Genomic DNA, 25,312 nt, shown 5'->3' with positions numbered 1-25,312 from the left:
CTTGAAAATATAATTTGCGTTGCCATATCGTTATTTTATTTACAAATAATTTTGCAATAACTAAATTCGTAATTTTTTTTATAAAACATTAATTTATTTTAAATTAAATTAATATTTCTAAAACGAAAAATAATTTTTATCAACAATCCACTTTAAAAATACTTGGTAATTGATAAAAATATTAAATGTTTAATATGTGGCAACATCTGTAACAGCTGTTTTTGTTTTGTTTTGACAGATACATACATACATATGTAAAAATTGTTTATTTACGCCCGAAGAATTTCTGCAATTTGCAAAAAAGTGAACAAAAACCGTTTAAAGGTCATTAAATGGCAAAAAAAATGAATATGTTTAATATTGCATTTTGAATGATGTGCGAAACGACAAACGCTGAGGAATACAAAGAAAACCAAGCAAAATTTTGTGGAAGTCGTTCCATGCGATGCCAATATCTCACTGGATCTTTTGTATTAGTTCAAATGAAGTTGTGAAAGATCCCATTTTCAGCATTTGGAAGGAATTTCAAGAATTGTAAATAAATACAATACGTGAAACATCCGATCTCTTCTCCAGCAAATTCGGAAATTCGGATCCTATTCAACATTTGAACCAATTTCATGGATTTTAAATACAATTTCTCAATTTTCAAGAAGGTTAACCCTGCAAAAGTCTATATAATATAAACATGCCCTTTTTTATGAATTTAATCCTTCCTATTGTGGCTTGTTCGTGGAATATGCCATGCCAAGGTGGTTGTTAAGATACCATTCCACTGGGTTATTGAAGATGCCATCCAAAATGATTTGGATCTTTTAGGGGTCACAGTCTTGTAAAAAGAATGGGCGAAGGTGGTAAAAAGGTGACATATAACTTGCACTCATGCTTGAATAGAATCTTTGGCATCGAAAATTTTGCTGGGAACCTTAGCGAAGTACCTACAAAAAAATTTTAGAAAGGTGTTGCTCCTGATAGGATCCTCTTTCATTCCTGTTTTCATCATATGATTCTGAACCGCTTCCCATATCTGAAAAATTTTGGCCAACTTCAACTCCACCTCCAAATTACGCCAAACTCGATTGAGGTCTTCCTTGCTTCATTGATACACGGATGAACATGTATAGTTGCCAAAAGAATTTCTAATTGTTTTTTATTTGTTACCTTTAACGTAAAACACAAATACAATTGATTATCATTGCAAAAGATTCGTTTCTTGTCGATTTTTTCTTTAAAAAATGTCCATATTTACATTTTTTTGTTCAACTCACCTTGATTTCTGTGGTGAGAGAAAATTGCCTCACATTCTCACTTTTTTGACATTTATGATAGCTACTTTTCTCACGAACGTGAGTTTTGTACTCCCTTATGATGTTTATAATAAGGGAGGAGGCGAGAGTGAGAAAACTCACGGTGAGATGATGTTCATGATTGGGCTGATAAATAACCGCATCTGCAACCACATCTACAACACATCCCACATACAACCATCACCATCTACACATCTACAACCACATTTCATATCGTCACCATAAATGCCCGAAGACGTAACCGACATGAATATCGAAATTCGTTTTTTGACGTAATCTGATACATAAAGTTAAAATGCATACTCTGGCAAAATTTCAAGCTTCTACCTTAAAAAACAACGATGCTATTCAAGAAATGGCATTTCGGAAATGGGATAATATTGCAGATTTTGTTGTAATGGAGGATCTTTAAACTAAGCACTTCAGCGGTTTTGGTTTCACTACTAATTCTCCTTCGTATATGATGGATAATATCCCATATACTCGCCTTCGTAAGATAAATATTCCATAAAACAGTTTCTAATTTTATAAAGTTTTTTGCTTCTCCTGTAAAGTTTTGGTTTTGTGGGTTACGTCTTCGGGTATTGATGGTGACGATATACAACCATTACCACAATCACCTCTATCATAACATCACCACATCTACAACCATCAAATTTCAATATATTCAGGGTGATCACAATGGACCGTGAGCTCTCCGAGTGGAGTAGCTGCCATCACAGCAGCTGCACATCCCAATCCTAACCTAACTTAAATCGTGGACTTTTGGTAGAAATGGAAACACAAAATCCCAAATTATGACAAATCCTATGATCAAATGGGAAAAATACCTTCAAAATTCCTTAAAATGACGTGTCGCGTCTTATACCGTGTTATATGAGGGCTATACCAAAACTTGGACCTATGTATGTATATGTTTTTAGCCTCTGGAAACACAAAATCCCAAATTACAGTTCGGAGGGAAAATATATCCTAAAATAATCTAAAAGTAAATTGAAACATAAAATTTTAGTTTTTGTACATTTTCTAAAAACTTTTTTTGTTTTATTTGCTTTTGTTTTTTTTTATTTTTAAATTATAAACCACAAAAATTTTTAATTATTTATAGATTACACACGGGAAAAACTTAGAAATACTGTTACTCTGGGCATGTTTTGTAAAAAAATAAAATTTACTTTTGTTTCTATTTATTTTGTTTGTTTTACGTGGATATCAAGAAAATAAAAAAGATTTCAGAGATATATTGTTGATGAAGTATGGGATTAACTAAAAAAACAACTAAATTAAATTTATACTCTCATCATGACGGAAAAATTTCTAATAATAAAAATAAAATAAAAAAATACTTTCGAAGCTAATGAGATGGAAATTGTGTTTTGTTTTTTTTTTTTTTGGTATAAATATCGTGGAAAATGATTTTGGAAAAAAAAGAAAGGAGAGAGATTTTGCAGAGTCAAAAAGGAAAAAATCAACAGAAAGGATAAATTAGAGTAGAGATTGCAAATGAGAGTAATAATAATACATTATACATAAAGAACTTATGTGGCTATAGAGAGTATAAAGAAGAAGGAGAAAGAAGGAAACTTACAATTTTAACTAAGCATTAGTGTATTTATATATTATTTTTTTAAAATACTATTAAACAAACAATATTAAGGTGTGACACAACATTAGTAACATAAAGTTGTATAGCAGCTATCCCGTCACTTTTCTTATTTTGAAATCTTTTAGATCTTCTTCGGGTATCAGGCGCAAATCGAATTCATTCGCCAAATGCAACACTGAGTAGAATGCTATGGAGGTGGATAAGGATTCAGCCATTGCTTTAGGTAATATTTCAGGCAGGTGTTCATAAATCTCATGGAAACTTCCCATACCATCTTGATATTTTTCCTTCTTGGGTATGGGATGTTGGGGTACTTCTTCCTCTTTCACCGGTTGTTTGAATTGCTTATTCAGCAGCAGTGAACAGCTTCGTTTGAGATTTTTCATATCAATAACCTTGGCGCGTTTCGCAAACGGCACAATAATTTTCGTAACTTGTGAGGGTGCACCTTCGTATTCGGTGGCGATTTCTAAAACGGTTTCATTTAAATTTTCACCGCCCGCCGCCAAAGCATCTGCCGCCTGGGGATCATTGTGAACACTGCTTTGTGATGTGTTCATAGCATTATCATCACCAATATCATTGCCACAACCACCCATGCCATCGTCGAAGGGCATATCTACATCATCACAACCACCATTATCAAAATGATGATCATCCTGTGCTACCGCCGCCGCCGCCGTATCATTATTACTCGATCCACCGGTTAGTGTTGTGTTGTTTGCAGCACCATCCCGCTCATCATGTTTCACGTAGAGTGTCAAACCCGGCGCTAATTTAAAGTAGCAGAAACGCATGGGATCCACTTGTAAATCCATGGGTAACTTTAATTTACGTTGATCCCATTTCTTTTGTATGTTCGCTTTGCGACTTTTATATTTGTCATCCAATTTAATGAATAGCTCATCATGAAATTCTCCAAATGTCAATTGTTTGGATTTCTTTTTCTCCAGGGCGATTTTATTACGTTTCGCCCGTTGATTTAAACGTCCCGCTATACCATCCGAGGAGATATGTTGTTGCTGGCTGGCAAGTGTCAAACGAGTCGGTCGCGTTCTTTTGAATTTCCAATGTGAGGGACCAGCCCAAAATTGTGAAATCTTATCAAGTGGTCGATAAGAATATTCCAGCTTTGAACTTGCATCGACAGGCCGTAGATCTTCAATAAGTACAGGTTCTTTGCGTAGACCGCGACAATTGTTGATGGCAGTGCGTTCCTCTGAAAGAATGAAAAAAAAAAAATAAATAAATGGAATTAGAAGGATGTGTGAGAGATAGTGACGAGCTGCAGGTAGTCTTTAAAGACCAATTGAAGACAAATTGAATGAGGTCCTTATAAACTAACCAAAGGGAATTTTAATCGACTATCTGAAGGCAGTCTGTACAGACGTGTGGAAGGGAGTCTTTATAGACCAACTGAAGGTAGTATTGAAAGACCAACTGAAGGGTGTCTTTTAAAGACCAAGTGAAGTCAATCATTTTAAACCAACTGAGACTACCTTCAGTAGACAAACTGAAGGGAGACTTTACAGACCAACTGAAGACCAAATTAATGAAGTCCTTATAGACTAGCCGAAGGGAGTTTTTATAGACGAGCTGAAGGCAGTCTGTACAAACGAGCAGGTGGGAGTTTTTATATTTATAGACCATCTGAAGGCAGTCCTTTTAGACTAACTTATAAACGAGCTGAAGGGAATCTTAATAAACGTCCTCTATAGACAATCTAAACAGGTTATTTACAGACGAGCTAAACAGAGTCTTTATTGACGAATTAAAGAGAGAAGTTTTTATAGGGAAACTGAATGAAGTCTTTATAGCCAACTGAAGGGAGTCTTTATAGACGAGCGGAAGCCAGGCTTTATAGACGAGCTGAAAAGTCTTTATAAAAGAGATAGAGGGAGTCTATCTAAATTATCTGAAGAGTATCTTCATAGACCAGCTAATGGGAAACTTTATAGACGAGCTGAAGGGAGTCATTATTGACGAGTTGAAGGGAGTCATTATTGACGAGCTGAAGACAGTCTTTATAGACGAGCTGAAAGGGGTCTTTATAGAAGAACTGAATAGAGTCTTTATAGACAATCTTTATTTACAAGGTGATACTTATAGGAAAGCTGAAGTTGGTCTTTATGGCGGCCTCAAATAAGAAGCATTAAAGTTTCGATGATATTAAACTCTCCAACTACCTCCCAACTTTGACTACAGTGTGAGTGGGATCCTTTGCTATTGCAGAATAGTTGTTGTTGTTGTAGCAGCATATAATGCTGGGTTGGCAGCCGCTGGCCGAAACACTTTTGGTTTCGGGTCAATCCGGTACGTAAGACCCCGCTGCCGTGGGATTGTATTGCAGAATAGTGACAATGCTTGCCTAAGAAAACTGGCAGTCGAATGAGTGTTTAATCTGACTGTCAAACTTTCGCATTATCAGGGAATATTCAAAGTCTCAAAGATGGCCCGTGAACTATTTCGCCTCAAAATACAATATAGAATATATAACCCCGCCTGCTTTGGACCAATTTCTTCCACCACAAAGGACAAAGAATTCCTATGTTAAAAATATCATTATTCACTTACCCACAGTTAAATCATCATCCAATTCATCATAATTAACATCCATTATTGGTGCCACAGCTTCACTTAATGGTTCACATTCGGCATTCATATCAAATGCCATACCCATTTCATTGGCATTGGCAAATGGGGCGAAACTATGGATATCATCACCACCTCCTCCGCCACCATCTAAACAACCCGGTGGTCCGTCATCAGAATCTGAATCAACACTCATACGTCTCGTTCCATCATCATCATCTTTGTCATCATTAGGATTTTCCGGTGTATCAGATATAACATAACCACCATGCATAGGTCTCAGTTGCATATAATTTACATTGGAAATTTTAAAGAGACGATCACAACTCGCCAAATCACCTTCATTTTCCGTACTCAAGGGAACTTCTTCAGTGTAGTCGCAGACAGGCAGTGATGTTGAATCCCAAATGGAAAATGTAGTTCTCAGCCGCAGCTCGGACTCTTTGGTTAGCAATATATTGTTCATAAGACGATTTGAAGAGTTTATCGAACCGACAATAGAGTTTAATTTGCCAAAAACAGGATCCTGCATTGGTACTGTATCCAAACGGGCATTGATTGTGTCCTTATTCTTGGTTATGGTTGAGACAACATTACGTTTTTTCTTTTGTTTCTTTTGTGGCGGTTGTTTTTCGGCGCCCTCAACACCGGCTGCACTGGCATTCGGATCATTGCCACCTTCACCACCAGTGGCCACATCATCCTCGTCATCATCATCATTTTGTAGTTGTTTTTCATTGAATTTTTGAGCATTTAAACCGGCGGACATACGCAAGACATCTGTGTGTATTGAATCAACACGGAGACTATATACTTTAGAAGATGCCTCCAGAGAAGAACCAGCAACCTAGGAAAAAAGAACATTTTTATTAGCTGTTTTAGTTTTGTTGTTGATACAGTCATCAGGCACAAACAAAACACATTTCACAATAATCCTTCTGCTTATAAGAGAGGACACTAATGCACCATATGTGCATGTGTGTGTGCGCTTTGTTTATTTTTCTTTCTTGTGTTATCAAATTTGCCCCTTGCTCACCTTAAAATTATTCAACGATTTATGATGTCTGTCCAGCAATGTTGACAACGTATCTATTAGCGACACTGACCAGGCATTGTCCTTGCTCAATTTATTGCCATTGTATATTTCCAAGCACTTCTTCAGTGTTTCATTTTCCTCCAAGCAGGCTGAATCTGATCCACCCGTGGAAGATAGCAATGTACGTCTGCGAGCCTGTCTACGCTCCTCTTCGTCATCGTTAATGGTGACATTGTGGCTTTGGCCATCTCTCAAAACTCCCGCCTCTGAACGTCTCAGCGGTGAGTCTGTGTGGGCTGGTGTCATATTCACCTAAAATAAAACAATTCGAATAGAAATTTATTTTATTTGTGTCATCTATTGGCATCATTTACCATGAATTTGCTATTGCTTTGAAATTTCTCCCTGCACAACCCTTCGCGCGCTTCCCTTTTCTATTGTTTTATTTCTTTGCTCGTTACACAGTCAAACGTCACTGTCGTTGCTTGTATTGCTTGTTGTACACTTCAGTTTGTGTTTTTACCATTTCTTACCTTTTGCTGTTATTTTCTTCTGTGTGCCGTTTTCCTCTTTGTTTTAATAAAATTTAATTAATTTATATTCTTGACCAACTGTACTTTTTCCGGTTGAGATAGTTTTTTTTTTCACTTATTTCTAATTTATTATTGTAAAAATTCCTCTTATTGTTGCGTTGAAAATATCATAACAAGGCAAATGTTTTATATTCTTCAGCTTAGAAATAATGCGCTTGTGTTTGTAATGTATGAAATTTCAGTTGTTTTCAAATGCAAAAGCCAAACAGCGTTGGAATGGAAAAGGTATGGGTGAGAGGGAGAAGGAGAGAAGAGAGACACACGAAAATTAAAAAAATGGAGTCGTTGCAGAGTTGTAATGACGGTGCAGTGTTGCCACATAAACATAAATTCCCTGGGGGTTCGCATGTCATGTTTTATTGTCAAACGATTGTTGAATGCATTCTGTTTTAATATTACGTTTACAACGAGCAATTAACCCACAGAGACTGGCCGTTTAAACGCCACCAAAAATGGTTGCAAAAACTGACGTAAAATTCGGGTATTTTCGCATATTTATGTGAGGTTTTTTGCATTTTGTTTTAGTGTTGTTTGTTATCTGTCATTTCGCTCCTATAAAGTTTTATTTGTCCAACGTATTTCCACGAATTTTTCCTAAAACGCAAGCAATTCAAAAAATCGACTTTTTTGTAATATTCGACTTTTGATGAAAAATTTAAATATGCCATAAAAATTTAATAAAAAAATTTACGATTGTTTAAGGGCCTGTTTCACTATGTCGAATGAAAATGATTGCGAACGAAAAACACCTAAACTTTGGTTTTCATGGCAATATTGACTTTGTGTTTGCTTTAAAACAATTTCAACATTTAAAAATCATACACGAGTTTAGTTGTTTTTCTTTCGTTTTCATTTTCGTTCGACATAGTGAAACAGGGCGTAAGTCTGGAGTTTCCCCCATTGGCTTAACTTCATCACTTTCCTCTTTGCAGAGAAAAATGTTTACAAAACGCACTGACAGCTTGCAAAATTTACTGATCGCTACCAATATCATGATTTCATCCCGGCGAAGGGATTTGTTAAGAATGTAGGAAGAGTATTTTCTCAATAAAAAACCAGGATATTGTCATGTAAGAATACACCTTCAAAGCTTTCGGCACTTTTAAAAGAAGGCCCGATTGCTCGAAAACTATTCGTGTTTGAGAAAAAAGTTATTTTTAAAAAATGTTTAGAAAGTCTCAAAAATATAATTTTCATACAAAATTTTAAGTTTACTCACAAAAAAATTCTCGGCGCAAAGGAATTGACAGTTTGAAATCTACTCGATTTCGTAATATAAACCAGCTCCAAGCAGTACTGAAATAAAAACGCTTGCTAGAAGAAATAATAGTACGTTTATATATAACCGGATTTAACAAACCCACTGGGTATTAAATGTCAATTCCATTACATATACGTCAAACAAATCCTCATAAAGAAGGTTAACCCTGCAAAAGGCTGTAATATAAACATGGTCTAATACCCGGTTACACTTAACCGGATTAACCTAGTGGGTTTGGGTTGCAAATACCCCGTTTACACTTAAACCGGATTAACCCAGTGGGTTTGAGTTTCAAATGTCAATTCAATAGCGCAAACGTCAAATAAATCCTCATGAAGTGGGTTAACCCGGCAAAAAACTCTAATGTAACCGTACTAAAATGTCAATTCCATAGCACTGGATTAACTCGGCAAAAATCTAGAATGTAACCGTACTATTACAGTACGTATACATATAATCGGATTTAATAAATCAACTGGTTTTCAAATGTCAATTGCATTGCGTTTACGTCAAATAGAACCTCATAAAGAAAGTTATGTTTGGTTTACATTCGGCGTCTTTTCGTGATTTCGCGCGGAATCATGCAAAATTTATCATGATTTCGCATACAAAAATGAAATCATCTTATTTCGTGATTTCAGCGAAATCAACATCGAAATCACAGTACACATGATATACAACCTTGCTTTTGCCTTAAAAAGTACCAAAAGTTGCAACACTTTTCACGTATCACAATAAACAAGGTAGATGTGCGAATTGCTGGAACAAAATATGTTAATATCAAAATTTGTAAACAACGTGAAAAATATTAAATTACATTGTTACAATGCTATATTTCATTGTGTTCCCGTACTTTTTTTAATGGTAATGTTAGAAAATAGACCGAATTGTCAAAAATTGCTTCCCCATACAAATTTCTTAAAAAATACGGGAACGAAAAAATGACGGAAATTGCAAAAACTCCAGCAAAAATGCCAAAATCAGCGTATCAGCCATCGTGTTCAGATTCCAAAAAACATGCTGCTAGTTTTTACTTGGCCAAATTTTTATAGCAGAGAACAGGAGAAGAGGCTTTTATTCAAAATCAAGTGCAAGTCTTGCTAGATTTCGGAGTACTGGAACGCATTTCTAGCACTAAACGGGGAAAATACTGCAAGTAGTAATATTTTGCAGTTTCTGAACACAACTTTTATGTATCAAAATTTATTATTATAATGTCTCAACGATAAAATCATTTTTTAGTTTTTAATTTCTTAGTATTATAAACAATTAATGCGATATATAGATAATTTTACGATCATTTTCGAAATGATGCAGTAAAGTTCTATATTGTCGTAAATTTTTGATGATTAATTCAATTTACAACAACTTTTTTCGAAAATTCATGTTCGATCAGCTGCGCATTTGCATCTACATTGATTATTGTGATATGCTTGAAATCAACAAAAAAATAAGTGTAAACACCGGGGTGTATTTCAGGATTTCGTGAAATCCAGTGGATTTTAGAGCGCAAGTGTAAACTTGGCATTATAGTGTTTTTAGATTAGCACGAAAAACAGGTTTTATGGCTGTTTCGTATTTATTTGTTAAAACAGGCAACATTTTTTCATTTACCATACAAAAATAAATGACGATAGCTGCGTCATTTATCCTAAACAACGCACGAAAACACCATACTATTTGGAAACAAATTGTTAAAAAACTTGCAAAAATTATGTTTTTTGTTTTTGAATTAAGTCAAATTAGTTGATAAACATTTGTGCTGTAAAATTCCTATTTTTCCCTGAATTAAAATTTTTGTTTGCGTGATATGTGTGTGTGTTTATTAGCTGTTTTATACTTATGCTCCGAAATCCACTGGATTTCACGAAATCCTGAAATACACCCAGCTGTTTCCACTTATTTTTTGTTGAGTTCAAACATATCCAACAATCAAAGTAGCATGGTACAATAAAGTAGAGGTAGGCCAGGTATGAAAATCACTGAGAAATGCCACAATAATAATGGTAGATGTACCTGCATAGCTATCCCGTATTAAGGGCTGTTTACACCATCTATCAATGTCATATGAGCTGCCATTTCTTTCACCCATTCGACATTCTCTATGTTTGTCAAAATTGACGTCATCCATACAACTTTCAATTTGTGCGTTCATACCTGCAAGTGTTATTTTCGTATGACATAACCTAGAAATATAAAAACAGCTGTTTTTGTCATTATTTACATTTATTGTTGAGTTGCAATTTTGCGCAAATTTTAATTTTGGTTGAAGGAAATTGAAATTGGTAGAATTGGTGTTTGGAGTTATAGAGGCATTCATGTTTTTGCCACCAAACAATCATTTCAAAGACTGCTTCTTTCGACCAATCGCTCTGAAAATAACATTATTAACGCCATTTATTTACTTTACTGTATATATATAAATATACTATATTTAAATATACATAACTTTCCATTTTCTTTTTTAAAAGATTTTGTTTTTCATTTTTTGTTTGAGAATGTCAGAAAACAGCTGATAAATTTATGTTTACATACGAGAATGCCGTATCAAATAGAGCGCTCCCTAAATGAAAAATTTACATATGAGTTGCCAAATCATTTTGATAGATGAAAATTTTCATAGTGGTTACACTATGTGTACAACATTCGCAGGTAGAAAATTTGGCATCTCATACGACATTGATAGATGGTGTAAACAACCCTTTACAAAAACATATGGAACTTAGAGCTTCACTTTTTATGTGTTAAAAGTGCCATATAGTGTAAAAACATTTCTTTAGCTAGGCTCCAGAATATTCTTGTTGGAAAAGTGTTCCAAAAATAGCAAAAGTTCTTCCCAAACTTATGACAGTGAAAAAATTTCATTCACTTATATTTTACTTGACAAGTTTGGCTAATCTGACATCGTGATTGCTGGCATCCGATTTGCAGATAAATGTCAGCAGAATTTTTAAATTTATAAATAATATCAATATTTGATAAATAGTTCATTCGTAAGTTTTGGTAAAAAAAATCAACAATTTTATTTTGCCACGCGAATACACATTTATTGTCCTTGTTTTCAATTTTAAGATATAGTGTTACAGCAGAAGTTTTTTGTTGGAAAAATTCAGCGGTACATCTACCTTTATGATTGCATAATGTCAAAAACAGTACAAAATGTCGACCCTGCTTTTGACAGATTAGGCCATAAAAAGAAAAAAATTGTAATCAGCTGTTAGCTGTGGCCTACCTTTACTATATTCTACCATGCAAAGTAGATGCATATGTACAGCTGATTGAGAGTTGATAAACATTTGTGCTGTGAAATTCCTATTTTTTTTCGCGAATTAAAATTATTGTTTACGTGTGTTGTACGATTACCGTATTAATCTAGTGGGTTTAGATTTCAAATGTCAATTCCATAGCGCAAACATGAAATAAATCCTCTCGAAGTAGGTTAACCCGGCAAAAAACTCTAGTGTAACTGTACTATTAAACTTATGCTCCGAAATCCACTGGATTTCACGAAATCCTGAAATACACCCCGCTGTTTCCACTTTTTTTTGTTGATTTCAAAGTCGATGGTCAGACTAGCACGATTTCAACATGGCGACGTCAAGTTTATAGGCGAGGGGTATGAAGTAGTGAAACCCATGTACATGGTTTTCTGTGTTTGTTATGTTGCCTCTTCTTGTTTTTCGTTGCAAGATTTTTTCTTCCATTTTCTTTCATTTTTATTTTCTCAAGCACACGTTAACAACAAAACAAACATAAAAAGATTTAATAAAAACATTTAATTAATGAAATAGTAAAAAATTTAACTATTAATATTAATTTAGTTATTAATGTTAATTATTTTATGTTGTTTTTTGGTTTATTTATGTCTTTTTTTGTTTTTATTGGTATGAGAAACACAACAAACGCGAATGGTAAAATAAAGAGGACACGCAAAAATCTTAAATTTCACGTTAACGTGTGTGGACACTAACGAAACTTGAAAAGATACTTTACCGAAATTGGTTTCAAGAAACCTTGCTAGTCTGACCATCGACAAACATATCCAATAATCAAGGTAGAAGCATATGTACAGCTGATTAAAAAGGAATTTTCGAAACAACTTTTTGCAAATTTAATTTGTCGTTAAAAATATACGACAGTATATAAATTGACTGCTTTATTTCGAAAATAATCGTAAAATTGTGTTTATCAACATATCTCATAATTACTGTGTATAATACTAACAAAATTTTCATCGTTATAGCATCATAATTACAAATTTTGATTAATAAATGGTCTGTTCCTTTACTTTTGAAAATAGTAAAACCGGCAAAAGTAGTGAAAGTTTCAAACTACTCCCATATGAAGTGTATGTTGTCTAAAGTAAAGGAACGCCTTTCGAGTAAAAAGTGGCAAAACTTGAAGATTCTTGCACGTAAAGCTGTAAACAGATACAACGTTTGATTAAAGTTTTGCGTTGGGCGTCGAGAAAAAAACAACAACAACAGGGCGACGACGATACCAAAGTCCGACGTTGATGTGTTTGTCGGCATATATTTCAAATGAATTTGAATTTTTCGGCATCATGCCCAACAGTGTAAAAACGGCCAAAACGACACAAAACTTTAATCAAACGTTGTATCTGTTTTCAGCTTAAAGGAACAGGGCTAAAGTTGTGCTCCCAAACTTGCAAAATAGTGGGACTTGCACAATTTTTTCTGCTTTGTACTAGAAATGCGTTTCTGTACTAAAGTCGCGCTTCTCTTTAAACAAAAATGGAGCAGAATAATATATTCTGCTATACAAATTTGGCGGAGTAGAAACTAGCAGCTGATTGCCAGATACGTTGATTTTACATTTCTGTAAAGGCCTGCGTACATAAGCTGCTTTGCCTGATTGCCTTGCTTACCTGCTTCATTTCTGACGTAATAAAAATAATAGAATAAAGACGAAATTTTGAACTGGGTTGCCATCAGTTGGAAATTGGGTCGGCCTTCTTTGTTCTTTTATTTTTTATTGAAGCAGCAAAGCAAGGCAGTCAGGCAAAGCAGCTTATGTACGCAGGCCTTTAGAGTTTTTGCAATTTCTGCCATTTTTCCGTTTCCACCCTATTTGAAAAATGTTGTATAGGAACATATTTTTTCACATTTCGCTCTTTTGCTAATTTACCATAAAAGAGTGTTTACAAAATTTTGATATTACAATTTTTTGTTGCAGCAATTGACACATCTAATGTAAACATTACGTAACCCAGCAAAAAATTTTGGAAGTTATGCATTTCTTCAAAAGATAAACTAGAGTGTATGCGTTTCGAAGAATTTGTTATAAAATAAAGAAATAACAACTTAAGTTGCAAAAAAATTTGCTGTAATTAATTCACGAGACGGAAATTTTTAATGGAGTTGAGTTGGAGTCCATGTCGAAAGCTGAACTTGTGATGAGAAGGCAACATAAAACAACTTTAGGATGATGAAAGAAAATCAGATGCGCTTGGATTAAATCGAGAACGGAGGAAGTAAAGGCCTGCGTACATAAGCTGCCTTGCCTGCTTACCTTGCTTACTTCTGATAAAAGAATAAAAAAGAAAAGGGCAACCCAGTTCGAAATTTCCTCGGCCTTCTTTATTCTTTTATTTTTATTATGTCAAAAATGAAGCAGAAAAGTAAAGCAATCAGGCAGAGCAGCTTATGTACGCAGGCCTTAAGCTCAAATGTAATTGAATTTAATAGAAACTTTTATAATTTGTGTTTATATAATAAAGTCCTTGGTGCTCTTGTTTTACACAAATAATAAATGCATTTTATTTATTTTGGGATAGTTGTTGGCGTTTTTTTTGGGATATTTCGCAATGGCTTGCATTACTTCATGTACTCCAATAGCAAATGTACCGTACAGTTGTAGTGATTCAACTGCATCCGCGGATGCAAACTTTTTGCTGGGTTCTTTTACCATTAAAAGTAATGAATTGAGTGTTTTTTCATGACTCCACTTTGCACAATTCCAAATTTGTTTGTTGGGTTTTTGTACTATTTGGAACTAGTTCAGTTCTTCTGCTTTGTGAATCGTTTCAGTGAACTTAGCGTGACTTGTTGTTGTACTTTCTATTCCAAAGTTGTTTATAGCGAATTTCTTTAGTAAAAATTATGTTTTGTATAGAAAAATGCTGTTAACACGTATCATAATTGTTGTAAGTGTAAAATTAGATAAATACACAAGTAGATATGTTTCAGTAATGTTATTTTTTAGTTTCTAAGTATTCACGTCGCCCACCTAATCAAACCGGCTGTTGGTAAAATCAACACCAAAAACAATGCCATCATCGAAGATATTGTGGAATATAAAGACTTTAAGAAACTGTTGCGCACCAAGACAAATGTTTTAGTTTTGTACACAAGCAATGTTAAGCAATCCGCCGAACAGATTAAGATTTTCAAGGAAACAGCGGCTATTGTCAAAGGAATTGGTACCATGGTTCTGATTGATTGTTCAAATGTTGATAAAAAGAAATTGTGTAAAAAATTGAAAGTTACACCAGATCCGGTTGTACTGAAACACTATAAAGATGGTGACTATCATAAAGATTATGATCGTCAAATGGTGGTAGCATCTATGGTAAATTTTATGCGTGATCCGGCTGGAGATTTGCCATGGGAGGAAGATCCGGTCGGCAAGGATGTTATACATTTTGGCGATTACGCCTCGTTTCTGAAACATTTGAAAAAGGATGTGCGACCCATGTTGGTAATGTTTTATGTACCATGGTGTGGATTTTGCAAGCGGTTAAAACCTGATTTCTCTAAGGCAGCGACAGAACTTAAGAGTGAAGGATATGTTCTGGCTGGCATGGATGTGGAGAGACAAGAGAATGCTTTGGCCAGAAGGGCGTACAACATAACGGGTAAGGACAAGTCATATTTTGTATGGTTCCTCCAAGGTGAGACACAGACAGTACAAACATGGTGATATATTGATTTTGAAGGAAGGAAAAGGCGGTGGGGAAAATTTGAATTCTCCTCGTTAACTGCCTTCTAATTCGTGTTTATTATACATTGATATTAAAAAGTTTCATTTTATAGGTTTTCCCACTATAATATACTTTGAAAATGGAAAATTTAAACAAATTTACGAGGGTGACAACAATAAAGATGGTATTGTATCCTTTATGCGTGATCCAACATCGGTGTTAATCAAAAAACCCAAGGAAGCAGATTGGTCTGCAGACACTAACTCTGAAATTGTACATCTTACAAAACAGGGATTTGAACCCGCATTAAAAGATGAAAAATCAGTGTTAGTTATGTTTTATGCCCCTTGTAAGTAAAACACAACCAAAAACATTTAAAAAGGTATCTTAAAATTCTGCTTTTGTTTTAGGGTGTGGCCATTGTAAACGTATGAAGCCTGAATATGAAAAAGCAGCTTTGGAAATGAAACAAAAAAATATTCCCGGTGTATTGGCGGCATTGGATGCCACCAAGGAATCTGCTATTGCTGAGCAATATGGTGTCAAGGGATATCCAACTGTAAAATACTTTGTCAATGGTGTGTTCAAATTTGATGTCAATGTACGGGATGCTGATAAAATTGTGGAATTTATGAAAGACCCCAAGGAACCGCCGCCACCACCTCCACCGGAAAAAAATTGGGAAGAGGAAGATGACACGGAGGTGGTATTTTTAAAGGATGACAGCTTCGCCCCAACATTGAAAAGAAAGAAACATGCCCTGGTTATGTTTTATGCACCTTGTAAGTAAATAAATATGTCATGTAATTACTAAAATAATTACAAAAATATTTCTAAAAATCTACAGGGTGCGGTCATTGCAAAAGTACAAAACCTGAATTTAATGCAGCTGCTAAGGCCTTAAAGGATGATTCCCGCCTAATTTTGGCTGCTGTAGATTGCACACGTGAAACAGCTGTGTGCTCACAGCATGAAGTTCGTGGTTATCCAACATTTAAGTATTTTTCATATCTCAAAACAAAACAAGAATACAATGGCGGACGTAAACGTGAAGACTTTATTGCATTTATGAACAAAGCCAACGAATCATCAGCTGTGCCTAAGTCTAAAACTACCGAACAACAGCATGATGAGTTCTAGCATACTAGAATTCGAAACATTTAAAGCACTTAAATTGTATTATTATGGTAAACAAAAATACTGTGACACATTTTTCTACAATGTTTATATTTTAGATAACAACGTTTTTGTATTTTTATATGGTATTCATTCTTATTGAAACGCTTTATAAAATATCCTTTATATCTACCACCTATTTAACGATAATCTCATAACTTAAATCTCAAGAAGAAAATGTATTCCCAGTGTAATTATTTATATATCAAAAATATTGTTACAAAGAACAAAAAAATACTGTTTATGGGTCTTCCTATTTTTTTAATATACTTTCTTCATTCCTACTTCAAAAGACGTGTTATGTTGGAATTTATTTGAAATAAAAAATTAAAAACTAATACTCTCTAAAATAGTGAACATTTTTGTAATTCTATTTTTGGTAGTGAATTTGATTAACCTATGGGAACCTTAAATGCCAAAAATATCGATCAAAAACACCTGTCCACAATTTTCGGTGTACCTATATCAAAACACCTGTCCACAATTTTCGGTGTACATATACGGTTTTTTATTTGATCATTTTAACCCTAAATTCTGAATTATACTCAATTTTAACTAAAATGGTAGATAAAAACCTAAATATACCTGAAATCTACCAATACCGTAATATTAGGGCTATAGCAAAACGTAGACATATGTATGTATGTCCATAATTTTTGGTGAAGAAGTTTCTTTACCACTGCGAACCCTCAATGCCATATTATAGCTAATGTTCCAAAACGTGAACCTATGTCGATAATTTTTTGGGGAGATGTTTTCTTGACCACTTCGAACGTTAAATGCCATATTATAGCTAATTTGATCAGAAAATGTAGCTAAATCGTTATTTGGTTTGAAAACATACCTACAAACGTACCGTACCGTTATATGGGGCTATTCCAAAACGTTGACCTATGTCGACAATTGTTATGGGGATGCTTTTTGGCCACTTCGAACCTCAAGTGCTAATTATAGCTAATTTATCTAGTTTTAAACGTCAAAAAAACTGAAATTGGGCGAAACCGTTATATGTGATCTATACTAAAGCATGGACATCTGTCCAAAATTTTTGTAGATACGTTTTTTACCACTAGGAAACTTTAAAACCTTTGCAGAAACTGTGTGGAGGCAAAAGTCGTAAGACACGGGAGCAATACGGCCTTTCCTATTGTATTCAGGATAATAACCACAGATGGGGTAAGAATTTCAAAGAAATCGCAGGTTCGCTTCTAAACCCTACTTGACTCCAAAATGTTCTTATAAATAAAATAAAAAAAGGTCTGGCCAGACGCAAGTGCCCAACGGAGGGTTAAACATGCACGACTAAAGGCCTATATCTCGGGAAATATTGACTTCCCAAAGACGTTGGACAATTTTTTGTATTCAGGACAATAAGACCTACATGTGGTCATAAGAATCGGGAGTTCGCGCCCAAATCCATATTATGAAATTTGATACCATCTGCCCTATTTTTCCAGCGATTAGTAATTATAAGGTATCTTCTTTTACTTTTTGAAATTTTAAAAGTGGCAAAAGTTGTGAACTGCTCTCATATAATTTGTATGCTATCTGAAGTAAGGGAACGCTTTTCGGATAAATAGCGGTAAAACATGTTTCTTCACGTAAACGAATATGGCTATACTTTTATTGGACACGCACCTATTCTAGTAATTGTTGGTCTGTTCCAGTACTGCATTAATCTAAGTTGTAGATTCTTGCAGGTTGTGGAACAGGCATTGTATTGCTAGAAAATTTTCTACAATCGTCCTTTACCGACCCACCGCAGAAAATTATAAACATTTTACTACAGATAGTGCTTTTCATGCCGATTCCAACGAGGTATACTTCCCGAGATATAGACCTCCAAAGTTCCGAAAATGCCATTGTCTACTTGGAAAAAATTTAAGATTCAAAAGAAAATGTCCCGCGTAGCCGAAAGAAAACTTACGATTTAAAGAAAACTCTTGTATTTTTCTGCGAGGGGTGGGTAAAGGAAAATTTGTGTCCTTTAAAATACCAAAAAATTACTTGCGGCAATTGTCAGTTTGTAGGTGAGAGAGGGTGCTGAGAGGCAAAGGGTTACCATATGCCTCACCTCCCTCTCCTACAAAATGACAATTGCCGCAAGTAAACTCGCCCAATGTAAATTGACACTTATTATAGAGGGAATTAACAGTGGTGTAATTTTTTGGTATTTTGGTTAAGTTCACTTTTCCTGATTGCCAAACACTTTTAAATTGTAATGACTGATAAACTTTTTCGCTTTTTTCCAAAAATTCACATCCCTTTTTATCATCAAGCATCACTTATTCCGTTTATAAACAAATCAAAACAAGTTTCTTTGCAAGTGTTTTTTTCTTTACTCCATACGGATTTAAACACCCGTAATAGATTTTATTTTTTCTCATTTCTTTTTTCATTTCCGTCAACTTTCTGGTTTTCGGTTTGTTATTTTACTTTGAAAATAAACAACTTAATTTTATAAAAAAAACACTTCACCACTTCCTTTAGGCCACAAGCATTTGGCTAAAACAATTTACCGCTTGCCACCGACACGGGGAGCAGCCTTTTGTGTAACCTTGGCGGCTTTTTGTTTGGGAGCAGCCTTGGCTTTAGCTGGGGCGGGTTGGGTAGCCTTCTTGGCAGCCTTGGTGGCGCGTTTTTGATCCTTGGCAGCCTTGATGGCTTGTTCGCGTTGGGCACGACGAACTTCAGGTTTCATGTTACGCTTAGCCATGATTTCGGCCAAGGAAGCACCGACAATAGCGCGTTGGAACTTTTGTGTTCTGCGGGTACGCTTCTTGGTGGCTTCTTCTTCAACACCCTTACGGTGCTTGCGACGGTACAAGACAGTCCAGGTAACCTTACGGGGATTACGCTTCATCAAGTAAGAGCGTTCACATTTCTTGTCCAAGAAGGTGAAGGTCTAAAAGAAAACAAAATACAAAATCATTAATTTCTAATTGAAATAAATTAATTAATTTTTGTACAACTCACCTTGCCGTCAACTTTGACCATGGTCTTGCCATGACCGGGGTAAATTTTGTACCCACTGAATGAACACAAACCGATTCTGGAAAATTGTTAAAAAATACATTTCAACCATTAGTATTTTATGGCAGCCACAAAATCATTTTATATTTCATTTGTATATTAGCTTTCTTTTATTTTGTGTTATTTATTTTTTTTGAACATTTTCCGATGTTTTTAATATTTCACAATTATTTTTATTTTATCACGAAAAACAAGAAAGAAAATACGTACTTCATCTTGGCGTTGTTGTCAGTAGAAAGAAACGGAAATGGGCAAAGAAATGACAGCTGTCAAACGGAGAAAAACAAAAATTATAAATTTCACCTAGCGGCGAATAGCAGAACCATAAGTTGTCAAATTTGTGAAACAATAGGTCTGTTCGATAAAGTATAAAGTTCTTGCAAGGTTTTTGGGTTTTCGTACTGTAAAATCAACAAGAAGTTTTTTGGGTTATCGCATTGTAAAATCAAGAAGGTAGATGCATCGGCGAATATGAATCGGGGGATACTCATTGATATTGATTTGAGAGAAGTCTCCCTTGTCCCTTTATGCTTGGTTTACATTACGAAATCCACTCGATTTCAATTGTCAATTCCTTTGCGTATACGTCAAATGAAAACTCATCTAAAATCCATCGGATTTCGTTTGACGTTTAAACAATGAAATTGACAGTTGAAATCGAGTGGATTTCGTAAATGTAAACCAAGCATTAGAGATGTTTGTGGGAGCCACGTGATATATCGATGCCTTAAGGCCTGCGTACATAAGCTGCCCTGCCTGATTTTCTCGCTTTCCTGCTTCATTTCTGACATAATAAAAATAAAAGAATAAAGAAGGCCGAGGAAATTTCGAACTGGGTTGCCCTTTTCTTTTTTATTCTTTTATCAGAAGTAAGCAAGGTAAGTAGGCAAGGCAGCTTATGTACGCAGGCCTTTATTCCCCCACACAAAATTCTATGAATGAACGACGATTTTTCTACGTTGTTCGATTAGAAATACTCTCTGAACGACGAATATGTATGTCCCATCCCTAACAAATGAGAGAATTTATCGAAAAAATTAAATATGACATGTCTAAATTCAAAAACGAAAAATTGGTTGAAAACACAAAAATTTAAAAAAAAGGAAAAAGATGAATGGAAATTAATGAACTAAACATTTTTTATAGATGCAGAAGGAAGATGGTTGTGTTTCCTTCTTAATTCCACACACATTTCTTGTCCATTAGTTCAAAATCGCGTAAAAAATCAGAAACAAAAAGGAAACAAATAACTAAAAGTCTGTATACACAAATATTGTTTTGACATGTCCCTCTCTCTTTAATTTTGAAAATAGAAACATATAAAAATATATTGAAAATACAAAACTATTCAGAATTTATGGAAAAAATGAATGAAATGTGTGTAGTTAAATATAGAAGATACACTTGAAGGAAAGTCTGTTCCTTTTCCTATTCATTTAATGTATATTTTATGTGTTTTCGGTTCAAATTTTAGTGAAAACAAGGAAACAAAAATGAAGGAATCTTTCTTTAAGTTTCTGTTAATTACGAATGTTGTCGTGGAAACGGGTGAATTCGTGTACGTCGTTCAACAGGCGAACAACGTAATTGAAACTCTCGTGTGAACATGACATAATACAACTATTTTGCACTCCGTCCCTATCCCAATTCTCCGCTCAGAATTCTATTTCTACTCGTTCGCGTAATACGAAAGCTACAACTTTTGTGCATTTTAGTACTTTTCCCCCTAACCCTTCTACTACGAATTTTCAAAAACCCAGCCAAAGCGACCACCTACGCCCCAAGACTAAAGGCCTCGACACATAAGAAGCATGACATTCTTGCTGAAGTCATATCTGATAAAAGACCAAGTTTGACCTTATTCAAAAGTCATTCAGAAATCTTTTTATTAGGTCGAACTTGGTCTTAATCATTTACCAGATGTGACTTCAGCAAGAATGCCATGCTTCTTACGTGTCGAGGACTTAACCCTCACCCATAATTTCAAGATACTAGCTTCCGCCGTTTCGCACGGGCATTGATTGACAGTCAGACATTATTGCTCAGTTATTAAGATACGAGTTTGAGGCAGTTACATGGCACAATTACAAAGTGAATGAGATACGAGAATATATTTAATAAATATTTAGAGAACCGCGCAACATATTGAGATAATAAGTGGTTGCAGTAATAAAACACAAAAATAGCAATCGTTTGATATAATAATAATTGTTCCACAAACACCCTGAAAGGACGAGGGAGACTTCTCTCATATCAATGAGTTCACCCCGATTCATATTGGCTCTTTTTATTGCCGAGTCCGAACGGCTTGTTTTAAGACACCACTTGTATATAAGTTTTTCATGGCTTAAATACTCAGGAAATGTCGCCTACATTACTGAGGGGTATTTTGCCACCGTTGAAAATTTGATGTTGCCTGGCCTGCGAATCGAACCACAGACCTTTAGCGTATAAGGCATAGCATTGCACCACGGTGGCACCCAAAATCGTTTGATATAAAAAGTCAAAATCGCATTTTTTTGAGGAAGTAATAGTACGGTTACACTACAGTTTTTTGCCGGGTTAACCCACTTTGAGAGGATTTATTTGACGTTTGCGCTATGGAGTTTACATTTGAAATCCAAACCCACTAGGTTAATCCGGTTAGTCCCGGTCCACACTAGCGTGAATTTCATTAAACAATTTCATGAAATTAGGCGTTCTTAAATCGAAATCACTGCAGCAATTTTATGATTTTACTCTACTATGGAAGTCGATCTAGAGACACATAATTTTATGCAATTTTTTCAATGAAATCACTCTAGTGTGGACCGGGACTTAAGTGTAACCGGGGTATAATGCATCGATATGTATGTAAGTACATGTTTATATTATAGCCTTTTGCAGGGTTAACCTTCTTAATGACGTATACGCAAAGGAAATTGACATATGAAACCCAGTGGGTTTCTTAAATCCGGTTATATATAAACGTACTATAATGCCCGTAATTTCTACGTATAGTTATTGATATATCCCGTATTATGGGTACTTTACACGATATGTTATTTTACAAATGTGTTGTCACTTTGTATATAAGTCCATATTTACATTAGGCAATTTTCCTTGCGGCAATTGTCAGTTTGATGGGGAAAGAGGTGAGGCCATGGCACAATTTACAGGTGGATGCATCAGCCAACAACTACAACAAAAACCAGTTCAGTACTGTGAAACGTCAATGTTTTCCAAAAATAAAGCGATTTACATAATTTTTTCAACAAATTTTTGTTGGGCAATATTACAAAAATCCATAAAAATCCAATATTTTTCTTTAAAATGTTTGTTTTTAGTTTTGTTTTTCAATTACAACAACTTTTTTGCGACTCGCAGTGCATCATCTGGGCTGCTGCGGGTACCTGTATGATTATGCCATGGGTTAGGCATATGGTAAACCTTTGCCTCTCAACACCCTCTCTCACCGACAAACTGACAATTTCCGCAAGGATAATGGACTAATACCCCGGTTACACTATTGAAGGTTAACCCACTGGGTTTAATAGATCCAGTGGGTTAATCTTTGCTGGTTACACTTAGCTTTTCGAGGATATAAACTGTCAGCTGATGTTTGTTTACGTATACATACAAAATAACTAATAAAGTCGTGTTTTACACTTTTACAATTTCTCGTATGACAATTTCTCATATTGGTATATTTTACACACAGGGATACATTTTTGTATCATGGTATCAAGCGTACTTTTTGTTTAAAAAAGTGTCTAAAGTAAAAAAAATAAATAATTTTATGATTTTCAAATAACTTTAGATTTATTAACTCCATAAAATCTCATGCGACCAATCGTAAACGTGTAAAACACGACTAACTCTGTTGCAAAAACAGTTGCAACTTTTGGTACTTTTTGAGTAGAGTTGGATTTTTTTGCACAAATACCGAATACAACACTGTATTTTTGGTGGATTTGTGCCGGATTTAAAATAAACCCAGTCGTGAGTGGATTTAATTTTTGTATGGCAAATCTGGTCAGATTTGACCAGATTAAGCAATAAATCCTCATGAAGTGGGTTAACCCGGCAAAAAGCTGTAGTGTAACCGTGCTATAATGTAAATATGGACTAATGCTACGTTTATATTAACGAAATCCACTCGATTTCAAATGTCAAATTCATTGCTTAAACGTCAAATGAAATCCAACTGATTTCAGATGAGTTTTCATTTGACGTATACGCAAAGTGGTGTAGTGCCCGTAATTTGAACACCTACGTCAACGGGTAGGAAGCTACCTATTATCTTTATCTACGGCAAAAACAGCTGATCTTCATTCCAGTTGTCAAAATGCATTATTGTGAATAAAATCACATACAAAATGGGAACAAGCAATTCACAGTAATACAATAGGAGTGTCTTTTTACTTACTAAAGCTGTGTTCCTATACTTACCTGAGGTTACCATTTCTACCATTGCTGCCAGATCTACAATTTTTCCGTTCCTTTACTTTTCTGGTAAAAATGTTCATGAGAGAGCAATTTTGAGCACTTTTGACACTTTTCTCTTTTACCACCCTTACCATTAAAAAAGTAAAGGAACAAAGCGTAAATGTTGCTGAAACATTTTTTCAGCAACTTTTTCTTACACAACTGTCAACATCTGCAACATTAGTAATAATTATTACAAAATATCACTTAAAAAGACACACCTAATATTAGCTTTGTTCCTTTACTTTTTTAATGGTGAGGGTGGTAAAAGAGAAAAGTGTCAAAATTGCTCAAAATTGCTCTCTCATGAACATTTTTACCAGAAAAGTAAAGAATGGAAAAATGGTAGGTCTGGCAGCAATACCAAAAAACATAAAAAATCAATTTTCGTCTTTTATTTCACAGTTTTTAATTTAGGTTTGTCAGCGTTCGACTTTTTCTTCTGTTTTTCGTCCATTCGTCGAAAAATCAGTTCTGTCATTTTTTACCTGCAGAAATTTTGCTGGCAGCCTGTGGTAGAAGAGAAAGCCATTTCCGCTCTCTCTCCACTCTCACTCTCTTAAAAATTGCTTCCAGTTTTGCCATGTTTCGGGGTTAACCATGCGTTTACACATGCCAGGACAGTTGAGTACATGTATTGATTGTCAAACTGTCCCATTATTTTGGCGTTCTTAGGTCGAGTTTCCCATTACAGTAATTTCATAAAATTACTTTTGTATGGAACTCGATCTATGAACGCCAAAATAATGGGAAAGTTTCGTATGAAAGTTTTAGCGTGTAACATAAAGGCCTGCGTACATAATAGCACGGTTACACTACAGCTTTTTGCCGGGTTAACCCACTTCATGAGGATTTATTGCTTAATCTGGTCAAATCTGACCAGATTTGTCATACAAAAATTAAATCCACTCACGACTGGGTTTATTTTAAATCCGGCACAAATCCACCAAAAATACAGTGTTGTATTCGGTATTTGTGCAAAAAAATCCAACTCTACTCAAAAAGTACCAAAAGTTGCAACTGTTTTTGCAACAGAGTTAGTCGTGTTTTACACGTTTACGATTGGTCGCATGAGATTTTATGGAGTTAATAAATCTAAAGTTATTTGAAAATCATAAAATTATTTATTTTTTTACTTTAGACGCTCTTTAAAACAAAAAGTACGCTTGATACCATGATACAAAAATGTATCCCTGTGTGTAAAATATACCAATATAAGAAATTGTCATACGAGAAATTGTAAAAGTGTAAAACACGACTCTATTAGTTATTTTGTATGTATACATAAACAAACATCA

General features: G+C 34.8%; 3 protein-coding genes across 4 annotated transcripts; 1 reads left to right on the top strand and 2 right to left on the bottom strand.

The window, feature by feature from the left end:
- Positions 1 to 2,313: 2,313 nt before the first annotated feature.
- Positions 2,314 to 7,434, bottom strand: barr (non-SMC condensin I complex subunit H). 2 transcript variants are annotated; one of them, XM_073967924.1, is made up of 4 exons: positions 6,916 to 7,434; positions 6,542 to 6,853; positions 5,488 to 6,352; positions 2,314 to 4,132 (listed from the first exon to the last, which is right to left on the bottom strand). In XM_073967924.1, exons 1-4 carry the CDS (start codon positions 6,916 to 6,918, stop codon positions 3,003 to 3,005), a joined length of 2,310 nt encoding a protein of 769 aa, XP_073824025.1. In that variant the 5' UTR covers positions 6,919 to 7,434; the 3' UTR covers positions 2,314 to 3,002. The 2 variants fall into 2 exon arrangements, with proteins under 2 accessions (XP_073824025.1, XP_073824026.1); XM_073967925.1 differs by having other exon boundaries at positions 7,075 to 7,347.
- Positions 7,435 to 14,379: 6,945 nt separating this feature from the next.
- On the top strand, positions 14,380 to 16,864 carry LOC141394083 (protein disulfide-isomerase A5). The gene is made up of 5 exons (XM_073967922.1): positions 14,380 to 14,561; positions 14,621 to 15,272; positions 15,451 to 15,687; positions 15,749 to 16,120; positions 16,186 to 16,864. Exons 1-5 carry the CDS (start codon positions 14,535 to 14,537, stop codon positions 16,476 to 16,478), a joined length of 1,581 nt encoding a protein of 526 aa, XP_073824023.1. The 5' UTR covers positions 14,380 to 14,534; the 3' UTR covers positions 16,479 to 16,864.
- Positions 16,865 to 18,841: 1,977 nt separating this feature from the next.
- Positions 18,842 to 20,036, bottom strand: RpL24 (ribosomal protein L24). Its single transcript, XM_073967923.1, has 3 exons — positions 19,758 to 20,036; positions 19,491 to 19,566; positions 18,842 to 19,419 (listed from the first exon to the last, which is right to left on the bottom strand). The coding sequence occupies exons 1-3, from the start codon at positions 19,760 to 19,762 to the stop codon at positions 19,030 to 19,032; spliced, it is 471 nt and encodes a 156-aa protein (XP_073824024.1). The 5' UTR covers positions 19,763 to 20,036; the 3' UTR covers positions 18,842 to 19,029.
- Positions 20,037 to 25,312: the final 5,276 nt, after the last annotated feature.

This window comes from Musca autumnalis, unplaced genomic scaffold (assembly GCF_047663935.1).
Source record: "Musca autumnalis isolate F117 unplaced genomic scaffold, ASM4766393v1 scaffold_2, whole genome shotgun sequence".
NCBI classification, from domain to species: Eukaryota; Metazoa; Arthropoda; class Insecta; order Diptera; family Muscidae; genus Musca; species Musca autumnalis.
The sequence above is the reverse complement of the archived record's forward strand: the minus strand, read 5'-3'. Positions and strand labels throughout refer to the sequence as shown.

Excerpts from the sequence above, each read along its gene's own strand:
- barr (XM_073967924.1), bottom strand. Across the intron at positions 6,353-6,541 it reads AATCGTTGAATAATTTTAAG|GTTGCTGGTTCTTCTCTGGA; the intron begins GTGAGCAAGGGG and ends CTTTTTTCCTAG. Across the intron at positions 4,133-5,487 it reads GGATGATGATTTAACTGTGG|AGGAACGCACTGCCATCAAC; the intron begins GTAAGTGAATAA and ends TCATTCTTTCAG.
- LOC141394083 (XM_073967922.1), top strand. The coding sequence starts at position 14,535 with ATGCTGTTAACACGTATCATAATTGTT. Across the intron at positions 14,562-14,620 it reads TAACACGTATCATAATTGTT|TTTCTAAGTATTCACGTCGC; the intron begins GTAAGTGTAAAA and ends GTTATTTTTTAG. Across the intron at positions 16,121-16,185 it reads GGTTATGTTTTATGCACCTT|GGTGCGGTCATTGCAAAAGT; the intron begins GTAAGTAAATAA and ends AAAAATCTACAG.
- RpL24 (XM_073967923.1), bottom strand. Across the intron at positions 19,420-19,490 it reads TGGTCAAAGTTGACGGCAAG|ACCTTCACCTTCTTGGACAA; the intron begins GTGAGTTGTACA and ends GTTTTCTTTTAG.